A 15,672-nucleotide genomic window follows, 5' to 3' on the forward strand; every position below is an offset into this window, starting at 1 on the left:
CCAACTGCACCGGGGGAGTGATACCCTGCTACCTCATGTCGCAGGCCATCACCGCGGCGATTAATGGGGACGTGCTCGAGGTCCACCCGGGCGTCTACACGTTCGCAAACGACACCATCCAGTCCGACATGGTTTCCCTCACCATCAGGTTCGGCCGTTTCTTTCCTCGTGTTTCTCAAAATGTATTTGTTTATTGTTTCGTTTCGTTTTCGTTCTTGTTTTCGTTCTTTTGCAGGGGCGCGGGACCGCCGGAGGCTATCGTCTTCTCGGCGGTGCAGCCGCTGCAGCTGCTCGTCGAGAATGTGCTGCTGCAAAACGTCACCTTCATGGGCGGAGTCGAGGTTCGAAAGAACGCCACGCTGGACAACGTCGTCGTCAACTCGACCGCCCACGATGACCGTAAGTGCGAGCCGTTCTTTTTCGTTCATGTGCGGTCCGAACTCAGAGACCCAGAGTCTGACTCATCGACAACCATCGTCTGTGGCGCAGGAGTCGGGATCCATGTCATCGCGACAACGTTAACCACCCAAAGCACAGTCACGGTGTTCTCGGGCACCGCAGGTACGCGAGTAATCGAAACGCACTGCTTGCAGTGATCGGTCTGACCTCTTCGTCCTTCGCTGCGTCGTTAGGTGACTCACAACTGACCGGCAACGCCATGCAACTCGGCCTGGGCGGCCACGTCGTGGCCAATGGCCCCCTGGTGCTGCATACACAGGGATCCAGTACGTCCCACAGCAAAGCTGGTTGAGACTCTAGATAGCGCGCAGATCACCACATTCTCTTCGCTGCAAGAAACCGGGTGCCCTAATTACGATCCCTGGCCCTCCCAGCAAACGCAGGCATCTACCATAACGGGGTCGGAGGCTCGTGGGAGAGCAACGCCAAGGTCGAGATACAATCAGGTACTGGGAAATTGGCAAGTCTTCTCGTCTTGAAGGATTGGAAAGTCTAACCAAGTCCCTCCACGTCACGAACACGCCAGACGGCACCGGCATTCAGCTGGCGAACGGCGCTATGAACTTCAACGGGCCGCTTAAAATCGTCGCCTCCGCCGCTGGTACAACAAACCAGCAAACGCGCAATTAGGCCCAAAGTGCGGTGATAGTGTGCACCATCTGATCTCCTGTGTGGGGGGGTCGGGTGGTGTCTTAAGGCATCTTTGCCTACGGGTCTCAATTCACGGCTGCGGGCACGGTAACCATAGAGAGTGGAGGTACGTGTGGTCATAACGTCACCACACTGGAATGCTGATGTATGCTCACCACACACAAAGGGGTGGACAGCGTGACAGCAAGCGGCGCGAGCTCTCTGGTATTCCAGGGCCGGCTGAGTCTCTCCGGCCTCGGCACCGGTGCGCATCTTTCTAACTTGTGCCGTCACATATTGAAAATTACTGTTCTGTGGTTGGTAATCACACCAAGGCCCGCTATCACCCAGATTTCAACCTTGGCGGGGACAGCACAATCGAGCTCGCCTATGCAAGGCCTGGAACCATGTTTGCCTGCTCTCCGCCTTCCAACATCACGCTGGCCGAGCCCTATCTTGGTACGAACACGCCCCGGACTAGCCGCTCACTTCCTGCGTATCTTGCTCAGCCTTGCACCCTCAGGTCCCTCGAATTGCGTAATACCGCTGCCTGTGATTGAGTTCGAGGAGACCGCACTCGTCATTCCGGCCGGCACGCAGCAGCAGGCTGTCGCCATTGCCCGCGCCTCCGCGCCGCTCGCCTCATATCTGTCCCTCAATCTCAACTCGTCCACCGAGAGCTACGAGTCGTGCGACATCGGCCCCGGTACCCACACCGTATATGCGGTTTTATGCGTGCGATGACATAGGAGCTAAAAATGCTCTATACGCTGACATAGGAGCTAAAATGTTGGGTGTGTTATGTCGTTTTCTGTTTACCACAGGATATCCTCAGTGCATCCGCTTCTTGAACGTAGGTGACACGGTGGAGTTGATGCCCGCGGTCTCGTTCTATCTGGTGGGCGCCAAGGACTTGGCGACGGCTGTGCTGGGCGCCCCGCTGCCGCCGCCCGCGGCGCCGGTCATCATCTCCAATCAGTCGTCCCTCGTGCCGATCGAGCTAACGGTCAACGCCACCGCCCCAGTGTTCAGCCTGGCCCCCTCCGGTACTAGACAGTGCGAAAGCATATAGGGAATGTCATAGTTCTAATCACGCCTGAATGTGCGAAGGTGAAAGTTCGGCAGAGGGTCAGGTGGCCTTCTCGGTCGGCAACGTGCAAGAGATCGACGGCCTCGATCAGTCGGTCGTACGAGCGAGCGACATTCAGAGCTCAGGTACGCGGCATAACCCCGACAAGTGGTCCTTCGCATAATGAGTCTTAGACTGAAATGTGATGAATGTCCACTCGCTCTCGCTAGGCCGCTGGGCGGTGAGCGATAACGCCGGAGTTGCATTCCAAGCATTCCGCTTCTCCACGGGCCTGTTCGCGTCGTCAGCATCGACGTCTTCAGGGAGCCTCGAATTGGAAGTCCTGCTGTTCGACCGCAACACTTCGGTCGTTTACGCGCCGCCCGCAACCAACGGCTCGTCGAACGCGACCGCCGGCGGTGGCGGCGGCAGCAGCAAGTACACCTTCACGGTCGATCAATCGCTGGCCAAGCTGTCGCTGTCGGTGACCGGCTGGCCGTGGCGCGACGACGGCAGCAGGCTGAGGGTCAAGCTGGCCCTGAACCCGCAGTTCAGCGAGGTGGTGATGCGCCCCGGTACGCCGCAAGCCAACATGACCACGCTCGAGCTGCAGGGCCAGGGCGGCGCGTTGGCCAACGTGACCACGGTGGTGCGGCTGGTGGACTTTGCCTACGTCGATGGCGGCAACCAGACGGTGGAGGTACAGTTTTGGGCCAACGCTACCGACTCGTCGTTGACATTAGAGTTCCCCTACTTCGCCTCATCGCTGTATTACGATCCCGGTACGCTTCTCGCAAGCGTCAGCAAAAGCACACACGACACACGACACACACGACACACGACACACACAACACACGCTGACTGGCGATGGGAACAGATTTGGGGCTGCTCGTGCAGGGCAAGGACAAAGAAGGTGGAGGCGGAGACTCAGACCTGGCGTTGATCGTGGCCGTGTCGGTGGTGGTACCCGTGGCGGTGCTGCTCGTGGTGGCCGTGATCGTCGCAGCGCTTGTGGTGGCCTGGTGGCAACGACGCCAGAGTAGCGCCCGTCTCGACAACGTCAACTTCGGGCCAAGCGCCGACGATGAACTGTAATGAGACCATTTTTTTCTTTCCTTTTTTTCCTCCTTCTTTGTAAAATGCAAGGTAGGTGGGGTTTCCTCGAGGTTGATCACGTGGAATATCTGCTCGACTGTCGTGCATGTCAACGCCTTCAACTTGGACGGCAACCTCCTGGCTCCGCTGGCCGACATCATCGTCGGAAACGCTCAGGTGAGTGCACCACCCGCTCTCTTCTTTCTTCCTTCCTTCCGCTCCGTTCCCGGCGTTATGGTTCCGCATCGTCACGCATCTTTTACAGATTGTGGGCAACGTGGCCGCCCGCACCCTGACCGGCACTGGAGGCGGCGAAGTCCACACGCCCACCTGCCCCAACTAGCGGCGCATACGCCAGCTCAAGCCCCAACACAAGTTGTGATCAAAGAGTGCGCGAGCACTGGCTCTATTGTTGTTCAAGCAGCGGTGATTGATTGGTGCGCATGTGGAGGTGGAGGTGGTTTTGGTGCGCTACTGCTGGGCGAAGACTTCGACCTTGGCCACCTGGAAGTTCTGGCTGCCAGTGAAGAGGCTTTGGCCCTTCCCCGTCGTGTCCGGTAGCCATAAGGCAAGGCGGAGTGCGACGGCCGCCGTTCTGAGACCGCATAGCCACAGGAGCCTGGGTTTGCGCTTGAGATGGCGAGTGGAAGTCGGTGCTGGCCCAGCCGTCGAGCGAGGCCTTGTAGAGCAGCTTCCACCCTTTCTCATACCATTCGACCAGCTTTTGCCCATGCTCGGGGCTCTACTTCGCGATGGGCATCACGGGCGACTTAGCGCTGACGACATCAGTTTCACTCGTTTTTCAGCAAGAGAATAAAGCCGCACGTCTACCTACCAGCAGTGACTGTCCTTGTTGTCTGCGCCAATGTTGCGTGCGGGATGAATCTCGGCCCCAAGTTAAGATGCCTGCTTGTCAGCTGGAGGAACATTAGGACGCCTACGACAATCCTTCTGTGCTGTGAATAAAGCATAGAAAACGGGGGCTAACAACAGCTGTTTGTCCCCAGCAGCCGGCTCAACGCGAACTTCTCCAGATGGACCCTTAGGGTGTTTATTGGGCGAAAAGCTGGGCCAAGACCTTGTTGTTGCCCGTCTGTGGATGATGACATTGTGCCAGGGCTTCTTCTCCCTGTGGATGACCCTAATCTAATCTTTTTCGTAATTTACATCGTCCGTCCCGCTTGCACATCTTCACCAGGCCGGGGCCAGGATGATGGACCCTGCCGACGTAACCGCCATCGCCACCTGTCTTCAGTGCTTCGTAGAGACTGCCACCAATTGTGTCTGGCCAAGGTCTAGCCTGTGGCGCCCGCAGCTTCCCCGTGCTTTGGCAGGCAGTCTGTTGAAGTGGAGGAGAGTAGATTCTAATCGCGAAGCGGTAAAAACGTACTGTTTGAGCTCCCAGAGGAGACTTCCGTTAGTGCCCTGGAACCAGGCACCGCCCAAGTCCATGGTGTGGTTGAAGAACTGTTGTTGTTGATGTTGATGAAGATCATAAGCGGTGCTTCGTCATTGATCATAGGGGAAACAACTTAGTTGTTTACCTGAACTGAGTGCAAGCGTCCTCCTACTCGGTCTCGGGCCTCCGCAATGACAAAGTCGTCCATGCCCTTCTCGTGGAAGTTGTAACCGGCTCCGATGCCTGCGGCTCCAGCACCGACGATGGCCACCTTCACGCGGGTCGTCGCGGCCGCCTTTGGCAAGAAGAAAACAACAACAACTCCGTTTGCATGGCCAACGATGATATCGGCGGGTGGGCTGGTCAGACTTTGAAGTTAAAGGAGGTACCGGAGAAATGTGGTGGTTTCAGGGGATAAAGTAGCCAACAAGAAAAATTGCCTGTCAGGAATAGGATTCTATTCTCCCAGGAGTTGGTGGTTAGGGTTCAGTGAAGTCCTCCCCAGCCTGCCACATAAAAGGCCGCACCCACCCGGACAGTACCACCCACCACCACCAACAACAACACCCAACCATGGCCACCCAACTGCCCCTCACCGCCAGGAAGAGCCTCAAGGATGCCGAGCCCCTGCACGCCGCAGTCATCAAGAAGCTGGAGGACGCCACCGGCACCACCGGCTGGACCTTCGAGGCCGACGGAGCGGCCATCCACGAGGCCCTGAAGGATGACGGCAATCTCGTCGGCAGGGTCATCAACCAGACTCTGACCGGCCTCGTGGACAACATCATCAAGCTGTGCAAGAAGGACGAGATGTACAAGGAGGCCTTCGTCGACAAGATCACAGCCAAGAAGATCAAGTTCGTCGTCACCAGCGAGGGTACTGCCTACTGCCCCGGCGAGACCTCCTTCCCCGAGGGAGTCCTGTTGGTGACCATTCACAAGGAGAAGCCCTGGGTCAACGTCAACCAGACCGGCAACAAGATCGAGTCCCAGCTCTAAGAAGTCCCCCCGCTCCCTTCTTGCCTTCAGCGTGCATGCAGCAGCATTTACGGAGTTAAGTTCAAAATAGGCCAAATAAATCCAGACACCCCTTTAGCATGGACCTCGTCTTGACAATTTTCGTTTGATATCCTTACTTTGCGCCTGCGGTGGGCAACTGCAACACGTACACCATGGCCCCAGGACGTCGCCTCCAGCTATAGAGTTGAAGTAGTGTGCAATGTCGCTCATTTTCGGTCATTTCATGGGATTGGCGTGGCACCTCTTCATGATCTTGACGTATTTGGGGTCGTCGACGTTCGAGGGTACGGCAGGTCGGGCACCGTTGACCACGTACAGTGCCACGTTGAGGGCGGTATTCTCGTTGTAGGGAAGCGTGAGGACCTCCCACATGACGCATACGCATATTCTCGTCCTGCTTGATCATGAAGATACGGTGCGCGCCGAGGCGGTTGAGCAGCAGCTGGATGGGCGAGCCTCCCGTCTTGTGGGTGAAGACCTCTGGTGCTGTCCAGGCCGGTGTCTGCGTCACGTTCATCTGCTTGGCCGTCGCGAAGCCAAAGTCCCCCACCTTGAGTGCTGGTCGTCGACCAGCATGTTACTCCACTTGATGTTGTGGTGGATGATCCCCCTCCAGATGTCTTAGTGCGATAGGTCAGGCCCAGCGCCACGTCCCTGACCATAGCCACTCGCTTGCTTCATGGCAGATCGATCGGACCAGGCCGTCCTCAAGGACGTAGTGGAGTACTTCGTGGAGCTTTTCCACATGTACGATGATCTCCTCATTGATTGCTTGCAGAGAACGGATCTTCTGGTGCAGCGCTTCAATTTTCGAATTCCAGCTGGCGACTTTCAGGTTGCGGCTTTTGTCGTCGTCTTTTCGGAAAGCACGACGGGCCAGCACCTGGTCTGGTGGTTGGCGGGGCAGATTTCGACATCGATTTCGCTGGTCGCCAGCAGTGGTTCCCTCATCACCGCTGATACAAAACTGCTGGTACCGACACCTAACACGGACAGTTGTTTGCTTTACATCTTTGAGGACAGGCAGCCGGACAGCTGTTTTCCCAGTCATCAGTATTTATTGAGATCCATGACCAACTGCTGAGGAAAAGAGGGCGAACTTCTTTCTTTCTTTACGGGCAGGTGTTGCAGTCGCTCGGGCACGACACGCGGTTCTCGCCGTTGTTGCAGATGCCGTCGCCGCAGAACACGACCAGGTTGTCCCAGTAGGCGCACTGGGCCGAGGCCAGGTTGTACTCGACATGCAGGAACGGGTTGACGTTGATCACCTGCAGGGCCTTGGTCGTCGTGTCGTAGGTGGGCCAGAACGCACCGGGAGTGCCGTTCCTGTGTGCGTGTGCGACGCGTGTGTGCGTGTGCGGTAAGTTAGCAAGTAGGCGGGTCATGCTGGTGAGTGGGCTTCCAAGAGCTGTACCAGAGGAAGTTGCCCCAGAGGGTCATGACCTGGCGCGAGAGCTGGTAGTCGACGCTGCCCGCCGCCCAGAACTGGGGGGCGGTGCCAGTGAGGCAGGTGGGCGGGCCGTAGGGCCAGAAGTCGCTGATGCACGACGTGCCGAAAATGTAGTTCAACTGTCACGTGGGCGTGTGCGTGTGCGTATGCGGTGGTGCGTGTGGCGGGTGTCCAGTTTTATTAGACAAAGGTCGCATCGTACGCCGTGGTGGGTCATAGAGGCAACGTACGTCAGTCGAGTGGAACGAGCCCAGGAAGGTCTGCGGGTTGGTGTAGGGCAGAGCACGACGGAGCTCGTAGAGGTAGAGGTCGGAAGCGCCGGCCTCGTTCATGAGGTCCAGGTAGTGGCGCACCTGGCACGTGTAGTCGCGGTCGCCCTCGATGGCGGCCAGACGGGCGAAGACGGTCGGGTAGGACGAGGCTGGGTAGAGCTGGTCGACCACAGACGCGAAGTTGGGGCCGAATTGGGCCGCGTTGCTGATGAACTGGTTGAAGTAGGTCTGGTTAATCGGGTACACGCCGTTGAAGTACGAAAGAGCGTTGGCACGGAACACGGTGGACTCGTTGCGGTTGTTGCCGGCCAGCACCTGCAATTGGTCCGACACATGCAGATGATCGGTGGTTAGTGATCCATCAGATTGGCCCAAATCATGATCCGATTGCGTACGGGGACGCGGGCGAAGTAGCCCTTCTGCAGCAGGGCGAGGGGCTGGTCGGGGATGACGATGCCGTCGACCGAGGGCCTGGCCGGAGCGGGCTGTACAGTCCTCTGAAGGTTCAGGAGGGTGGCCGGGCTGGCGGCGCGGAGACACTGGTGGCCCAGGCCAATGGTAAGGTCAGAGCATGGAAAAAGGCAATCGGAGCTAAAAGAACGAAGAAGAAAGAAGAACGAAGAACGAAGAAAGGAATGCAGTACGGCGCGGATGGCAGCGTTGGAGGAGGTGCTGCAGTTGAGTGCGGCGACCAGGGTGTTGCCCTGCGCGCCGACGTAGCTCTGGTTGGTGAGGCTGCTAGTCACGGCGCTCTCGATGATGGCTTGCTGGAAGAGGCCGCGCGACTGGGGTGAGACCAAGTGGATCGCCACGCTGATGCCGCCCACCGACTGGCCGGCCAGGGTCACCGCCGACGGGTTACCACCGAAGAACCTGGTGTGCAGTCAGTGACCGATTAGAAATACAATTCAAAATGCCGGCACAAGTTTAGGTCCGGACTGGCGAGAAAAAGAATGAGAACGAACCCGATGTTTTCCTGAACCCAGCGCAGTGCCTGGACTTGATCCATGATGTTGTAGTTTCCGAAGGTGCCGGTCTCCTCGAGGAACGCCGGGTGGGCGAGCATGCCCAAGAGGCCCAGACGGTAGTTGACCGTGACGATGATCGAGTTGGTGGTGGCCGCAAGCACCGAGCCGTCGGTCACCGGCTGCGCGCCGGAGCCGGTCTGGTAGCCGCCGCCGTGGAGGAACACCATCACGGGCAGGTTGCTACCGGCATTGGCCAGCAGAGGAGCCTATCGGGCAAGATCGGGTGGTGATCAACCAATCACGGAGAAACATTGTCAAACAAATTTGTCGACAAAGCAACGGAAAGAAGAACGAAAGAAGACGTTGCAACGAACAAATAAAAAAACAGATATGTACCCAAATGTTGAGGTAGAGGCAGTCCTCGCTCTGGTTGGGCAGCGGCTGAACGCCGGCCAGGCCGTTTTGAGGGCAGTTGGGGCCGAACGCGGTAGCGCTGCGGACGCCGTTCCACGAGTCGGACCGCACGGGCGGCTTGAAGCGCAGCTCGCCCACGGGCGGCGCGGCGAAGGGGACGCCCAGGAACTGCTGGACCTGGTTGGCCCACTTGCCCTGGATGACGCCCTGGCCCGTGAAGGCGATGGGGCCAAGGGCGGAAGCGGCGGCCACGAGAGCGACCAGCACCAGCAGGCACAGAGGCACGATTGACGAGCTGCGTGTGCCCATCATCGTCGTGAATAGTATTACAGTAGAGATAGTACGGTACAAAGGTGAGGTTGCGAGTATGTTTGGAAAAAAGAACGCTAGCACCGAGTTGTTTAAATGGGCTGGCCCGAACTCACGGTAGTGCAGACACCAGAGTTGCAGTGCCACGTTCACAGTAGATTGGCAGTTGCGCATTGGTCGATGGCATGAGACGGTCTATTTTGGCCCGCACATACCGATGTAAAGCGCCCCGTGTCGTTGCAACATGGAAGGAAGCCGCGCCGGAATGCGAGCAACGAACAGCTTCGCTCGGTGGCCGCAGGGAAGGGAACACACCAAGGCTCAAGGCGAGAGCCACATGACGCGCGGTCGTGCACGGCAGGTTTGGTTTGGACTTCTGTTTGCTCTGTTTTCGCTCGGTGCAGGTGAGTGCAGCCTCTTCTCTCTGCCCCTCGCTTACTTGTCAAGTATGGACTACTTCATCTGTTCTCTTTCTCTTTCTCTGTGCACTGGGCAACAGAGGCCACCACAATCTATGGCAAGGGGGGCACCAGCGCCAACAAGTTCTACGAGAAGCTCAGCCGCTTGTACCCATTCTACCGAGACTCGGTGGATATCGAGTGGGAGGGTGTGGCGGTGATGGAGGCCATCGATCTTTATCAGGATGGCCTTATAGAGTTCATGATGGTGGACTCCAAGTTCACCGCGGGCATGGTGGAGGCTGGCCTCTACCGCCTGCCCATGGTGGGCTCCGCCCTCGTCATGGTCTACAACTTGCCCTCCCTCAACAACACCCAGCTGGTACTCACCACATCACTCTCACTCACGGAGTAACCTTCGCTCCCTCCTTGTGCGAACTTAGCGTTTTTACACAGATCGGGTTACGATCCAATCACACGTGACAGGCAATTAATTGATATAATATTTATCTTTTGTTATTATCTTTTTTTTGTTTTTCTGTTTTTCGTTTACATTACTTATTACTTTGGGCCTCATCGCAGGTGCTGGATGGCGAGACGCTGGCGCTCATCTGGTGTGGCAATATATCGCAGTACGAGACTTCACTCCTCATTCACAAGCGAAAAGATTGAGAGTTTGTAGTCTGCAGATTATTGATTCGATTTAATTGATGCAGCTGGAACGATGTGCGACTAGCTGAGTTGAATGAAGGGGCGGACCTGCCTGATGCGCCGATCGAGCTCACGTACTACCCGAACATTACGGCCGGCACGGTGCTCCTGCTCAAGGACGCCCTGTCCAACTTCAGCACGCAGTTCAAGCAGGAGCTCGAAGACGCCCAAAACCTGTTCGAGAACATGAAGCCCACCATCACCGGGCATGCTTACTATACCAGGAACAATCCTGAACGGCTCGAATATGTGCGCGTACGTGCACCCACCACCCCAACATATGTTGGCCCCCAACGTCTCATGCCTTGGATTTGTGTTTTTGCAGAACACAACGTACAGCATGACGTACTACTGGTTGGAGGACGTGCCCGACACCATGACCTATGCGGCCATGAAGAACCGCGCCGGCAACATCGTGATGCCCAGTACGGCCTCTGTGCAAAGCGCAATGAACGACTTTAACAGCGCTGTGGAAGCTGGTAAGTAACATCACCATCACCATCACCATCACCATCACCATCACCATCACCATCACCATCACCATCACCATCACCATCACCATCACCATCACCATCACCATCACCATCACCATCACCATCACCATCACCATCACCATCACCATCACCATCACCATCACCATCACCATCACCATCGTTTCTTTGTCTGATTATTGGCGCACCACAGGCGAACTCGAAACCCCGCTCTACAATGGACCGGGCAACGACTCGTGGCCGATCCCATTCATCACCTTCCTGGCGCTGTCGCAGCACGTCACCACCGCCGATTGCACGCCGATCAAGGAGCTGCTCAACTTCATCGCGTGGACGCAGATCAACGACCGAGCGATCGAGGAGGTGTCGGACATGGGCTACATGCCGCTGGCCTTCGCCTACCGGAGCAAGCTCATCGATCTGATGGGCCAGGTGACGTGCAACGGCGAGCAGGCCCTCCCAACGGCCTACCTCCTGGGCCTGGGCTCGGCGGGGCTGCCGATCTACACCGACTGGTCGCTCAGCTACTCGAACACCGACACCATCCTTAAGATCTACACCGACGATCACAAGATGCCGCTGGAGCAGATCAGTAACGGTACCGTGACGCTTGTAGTCTTTTCTTTTTCTTTTTCTTTCCTTCTACTCTTGTGAGTGCTCGGGCTGACAAACGTCTGGTGCGCGCCGCAGGTGTGGTCGACTTTGAAATGTCGATTGAGATGCCGACCCAAAGTCAGCTTGCCAGGGCACCTGATCTTCGTTCGATTCCTCTGGTCGCCTCTGCCGTGGTGCCCGCCTATCACGTACGTGAAAGCGCAAGACTCATTTACATCATATAAATGTGGTGGCTCTGACCTGGCTTGACTTGCAGGTATCGGCAATCAATGTCACCCAGCCGCTGGTTTTCAGCTTCAAACTGATGGCGGACATCATGCTCAATAAGACCACGTCCTGGGATGACGAGGCGATAGCGACACTCAATCCGGGCCTCACTCTGCCGCGCCTGGCCATCATCGTCGTTTTTGACAACCGGCCCGCCGTCAATCGCTTATGGATCAATGCGCTCCGCGAACAGAACAGCGATTTTGCCTTGCAGGTACGCACTACGCGTCGTGCACACACGCCCTTCACTTTTCTCACCTTGTCTTTCACGATCAGGTCCAGGAAGATGCCACCATCGAATCGCTCCCGGTGTTCTCAAATGCGTCCTGGGTAGTGGCCAATTCAACGGCCCAGAGATCGACTATGAACAAGAACAACGGCAGCTTCGCCATAGGCGAGCTGTCCGCCTTCCGAGCGGTCCGGGGCTTGGCCATCGGTCGGCTCAGCATGAACGCCAACACACTGACCGCCGACCAGACCTCGGTGATCGCCGCGCTCAACGCCAGTAGCAGCGCCGCCAGCACCCAGACTCCCGGTCCGCCTTGCCTTCTCCATTTTGCCGAACGGGCATGCACTGAACGTGATGTTGCGTTGATTGCAGGCGCGAGCACTGGTGTGTGGCCAATGGTCCGTGTGCATAGGCTCTTCATGCGGTACACACTCCTATACACCATTCATGGCCATGTTTGGACGAACGACTCATTCGTTGTCTCGTCGATGGGTTTTTGAAGAGCAAAAAACATGTCCAACTGCTTGAAGGCTCAGGCGGTCGCCGATTGGGTGTACTGGACCCAGAAGTCGCCTGCAGCCAATGCCAGCGCAGTCCGGTGCGTAGCAAGTCCGTTCCCTTTTGCGCCTCGCTTCGCGTGCTCACTGGACAGCGCTGGCGTCTTCCAGAAACTGGGTAGTTGTGCCAAACCAGGCAACAGGCGGCGACGCGGACCTCACACAATTTCTTTCCGAGGTACTCCCTCGTGTGTCACGTATGTGTCGTGTGTCGTGTGTCGTGTGTCGTGTGTCGTGTGTCGTGTGTCGTGTGTGTCGTGTGTGTCGTGTGTCTTGTTATCCGTAAAATGGGTTGCGTGTTCACCGACTGGATGCGCGGTGGTGGGTCAGGTAAAGTGCGACGGCGAGCCGATGAGTTCGGTCTACGGTTGCATCGCGAACGGCCTGTTCTGTAACAACCAAGGCGACTGCACCAGCGGCAAGTGCATCTGTCGGGCTGGGTGGACCGGCAAACACTGCGAGCAGCCGGTTGTCAGCGACTCCAGCTCAGACTCGACAGCCACGGTCCTGGGCGCCGTGCTCGGCAGCGTTGTGCCCGTCGTGGCGATCCTGCTCCTGCTTCTCGTGTGCCTCGCCCTGCTGGCGGTCCGCATGTCGCGGAGAAAGATCCACAACGAGTGGGAGATGGACTTCGAAGAGCTCGAGATGGCCGAGCAGCTTGGCGTCGGCGGGTGCGCACACTTTCTACATATCATGCTCTACCGATGTTTGCCCTGACCGTGTGTGTCGTGTGTCGTGTCATGGATTCCAGATACGGCATTGTAATGAAGGCCAAGTGGCGCGGCACCGAGGTCGCTGTGAAGACGATCGCAGCCCAGAACATCACGAAAGACATGGAGCGTGGCTTTCGGGAGGAGGTACTACACCAGTCATAGCTAAAACAGAGCTTCTTGTTGTGTGGGGACTCACTTCTTTCTGTGTGGATTGCAGGTGCGCGTAATGACGGCCTTGCGGCACCCCAACGTGGTGCTGTTTATGGGCGCATCGACATCACTCCCTCATCTGTGCATCGTGATGGAGTACATGACTCTCGGTTCCCTGTTCGATGTGCGTCCCCCCCCCCGTATCAAGCTGCGTCCCCATGAATGCCGTCTGACCTTTCCTTTTTCTTTCTTCTTTTCTTTTTTGCCATTTTTTGGTGGTCTACAGCTGCTTCACAACGACTTGATCCCGGTGCTGCCGTTTGTGCTCAAGGCCAAGATGGCCTACCAAACGGCCAAGGGCATGCACTTCCTCCACTCGTCGGGCATCGTGCACCGCGACCTCAAGTCGATGAACCTGCTGCTCGATCACAAGTGGAACGTCAAGGTGAGCGACTTCGGCCTCACCAAGTTCCGCGCGGAGATGAAGAAGCGCAGCGGGGCGCAGGTGGGCAGCATTCACTGGACCGCGCCAGAGATTCTCGACGACTCGGCCGACGTCGATGTCGACTACGTACTTACTGACGTGTACAGCTTCGGCGTCATCCTCTGGGAGGTCCTTACCCGCGCCATCCCCTACGACGGGCTCAGGTAACCACACACACACACACACACACACACGTAACTAACGCGCAACTCGGCCTCTCTAGCCCGGCTGCGATTGCGGTGGCGGTGATCCGGGACGACCTGCGACCGCCGCTACCGGCCGATTCCACCACGCTGGCGCACCCCGACTACCTGGCCCTCATCCAGAGCAGCTGGCACCGCGATCCGACCATCCGCCCGACCTTCCTCGAGATCATGACCCGCCTCGGGGCCATGGCCGGCGAGAGCATCTCCGGCGTCTCGTCCTCCTCATCGGGCTCGGGCGCGGAGGTCATCGCGGCGGCCCGCATTCCCCGCCAGGTCGACGCCTCGTGGACGCTGCCGTCGGGCACCTACTCGCACACCTACTCGTCTGGCAGCCGATCGTCGCATCGGTCCAGCTCCAGCGCCGAGCTCGACCCGGCCGTCGCCATGTGCGCGGGCGGCGTGGCACCGCCGAGCGGCCAGATCGCCATCGTCTTCTCGGACATCACCCGGGCGGCCTCGCTGTGGGAGTACCAGCCCGAGGCCATGCGCGTGGCCACGATCCTGCACAACGACCTCCTGCGCGGCCTGCTCGCTGAGCACCGCGGCTACGAGGTCACGTCGAGCATCAGCGGTGGCGGCGGCGGCGGCGATGGCGGCTGGGAGCGGGCCGGGGTGACCACGTCGGGCGAGGGCTCGTTCTGCATGGCGTTCCAGGAGCCGCTCGACGCGCTGGCCTGGTGCGTGGAGGTCCAGCAGGAGCTGCTGCGCGTGGACTGGCCCGACGCGCTGGGCGAGCACCCGGGCGCGGCGGAGGAGTGGGGAGACACCGACGACCGCCTGATCTTCCGCGGGCTGCGCGTGCGAATGGGGATCCACTTCGGCGAGCCGCGCAGGGTGCGGGATCCCATGACCAGGAGGATCGAGTTCTACGGCCCGGTGGTCAATGCCGCAGCGCGCATCACCGCGCTCACGCACGGAGGCCAGGTACGTACCACTTTCATTTATTTAACCTTTTTTTTCTATGACTGTATTATTTGGCTCACACTGGTGATGGCGGTGGTGGTGCAGGTCGTGCTGTCGCAATCGGTGCTAGACGAGATTCAAGACTCCGAGTTGGCGCACGAAAAGAAGCGATTTATCAGCTTGGGCAAGTTCGAAATGCCGGATGCTCCTTTGGGTAACCGCGCACACACGACACACACGACACACGACACACGACACACACCCGACACATTGCCATGAAACGGCTGACATATGTTGGGCGCAACAGGCGCGAATGTGTACGAGCTGAAGGTTAAGAACCTTGAGGCGCGCTTCTTCGGTGGCATCACTTCGGGCTCCCGGGCGGAAGGCGCGAGCAACGCCGAGGAGAGCGGGTGCACGGACGTCGAGACGCTGAACACGGTGGTGGGCGAAGGCCTGAAGTTCAAGGAAGACAGCTTCCTCACGTCGGCCAACCTGTGCCGGTGGGTCATCGACTTCAACGAGATCGCCGTGGGCCGGCAGATCGGCATCGGGTCCTACGGCGTGGTCCACCGGGGCAAGTGGAAGGGCGTCGAGGTGGCGGTGAAGCGGTTCATCAACCAGAAGCTCGACGAGCGCCGCATGCTCGAGTTCCGCGCAGAGATGGCATTCCTCTCCGAGCTGCACCATCCCAACATCGTCCTATTCATCGGTACACAAGCACCGACACACGACACGACACGACCAACGACCAATGACACGACACTCAACTGATGACATTGAGGTGAGCAGGGGCCTGCGTGCGACGACCAAATATGTGCATCGTGACCGAGTTTGTGTCGACGGGGAGCCTGGCAGAGATT

At 58.1% G+C, this 15,672-nt stretch overlaps 4 protein-coding genes and 2 pseudogenes across 4 annotated transcripts; 4 read left to right on the top strand and 2 right to left on the bottom strand.

Moving 5' to 3' along the window:
• Positions 1–35: 35 nt before the first annotated feature.
• On the top strand, positions 36–811 carry ACA1_121790 (uncharacterized protein; the record flags this gene model as incomplete). Its single annotated transcript, XM_004333425.1, has 5 exons — positions 36–148; positions 236–399; positions 490–561; positions 633–725; positions 771–811. The coding sequence occupies 5 exons, from the start codon at positions 36–38 to the stop codon at positions 809–811; spliced, it is 483 nt and encodes a 160-aa protein (XP_004333473.1).
• A 206-nt stretch (positions 812–1,017) lies between these two features.
• ACA1_121800 lies at positions 1,018–3,253 on the top strand (annotated as a pseudogene).
• Positions 3,254–5,225: 1,972 nt separating this feature from the next.
• ACA1_121810 (uncharacterized protein) lies at positions 5,226–5,651 on the top strand (the record flags this gene model as incomplete). The annotated part of the gene is made up of 1 exon (XM_004333426.1): positions 5,226–5,651. The coding sequence occupies one exon, from the start codon at positions 5,226–5,228 to the stop codon at positions 5,649–5,651; it is 426 nt and encodes a 141-aa protein (XP_004333474.1).
• Positions 5,652–5,888: 237 nt separating this feature from the next.
• On the bottom strand, positions 5,889–6,189 carry ACA1_121820 (annotated as a pseudogene).
• A 595-nt stretch (positions 6,190–6,784) lies between these two features.
• Positions 6,785–9,085, bottom strand: ACA1_121830 (carboxylesterase superfamily protein; the record flags this gene model as incomplete). The annotated part of the gene is made up of 7 exons (XM_004333427.1): positions 6,785–6,998; positions 7,087–7,241; positions 7,353–7,709; positions 7,790–7,933; positions 8,039–8,267; positions 8,360–8,628; positions 8,759–9,085. The coding sequence occupies 7 exons, from the start codon at positions 9,083–9,085 to the stop codon at positions 6,785–6,787; spliced, it is 1,695 nt and encodes a 564-aa protein (XP_004333475.1).
• Positions 9,086–9,703: 618 nt separating this feature from the next.
• Positions 9,704–15,637, top strand: ACA1_121840 (serine/threonine kinase; the record flags this gene model as incomplete). Its single annotated transcript, XM_004333428.1, has 19 exons — positions 9,704–9,865; positions 10,066–10,115; positions 10,200–10,449; positions 10,520–10,619; positions 10,660–11,283; positions 11,376–11,488; positions 11,557–11,781; positions 11,844–12,102; positions 12,301–12,394; positions 12,465–12,531; positions 12,684–13,024; positions 13,105–13,210; positions 13,284–13,400; positions 13,503–13,864; positions 13,924–14,477; positions 14,537–14,830; positions 14,915–15,023; positions 15,198–15,521; positions 15,604–15,637. The coding sequence occupies 19 exons, from the start codon at positions 9,704–9,706 to the stop codon at positions 15,635–15,637; spliced, it is 4,185 nt and encodes a 1,394-aa protein (XP_004333476.1).
• Positions 15,638–15,672: the final 35 nt, after the last annotated feature.

Source organism: Acanthamoeba castellanii (genome assembly GCF_000313135.1).
Source record: "Acanthamoeba castellanii str. Neff unplaced genomic scaffold scf7180000084682, whole genome shotgun sequence".
In the NCBI taxonomy this organism is placed as follows: Eukaryota; Discosea; order Longamoebia; family Acanthamoebidae; genus Acanthamoeba; species Acanthamoeba castellanii.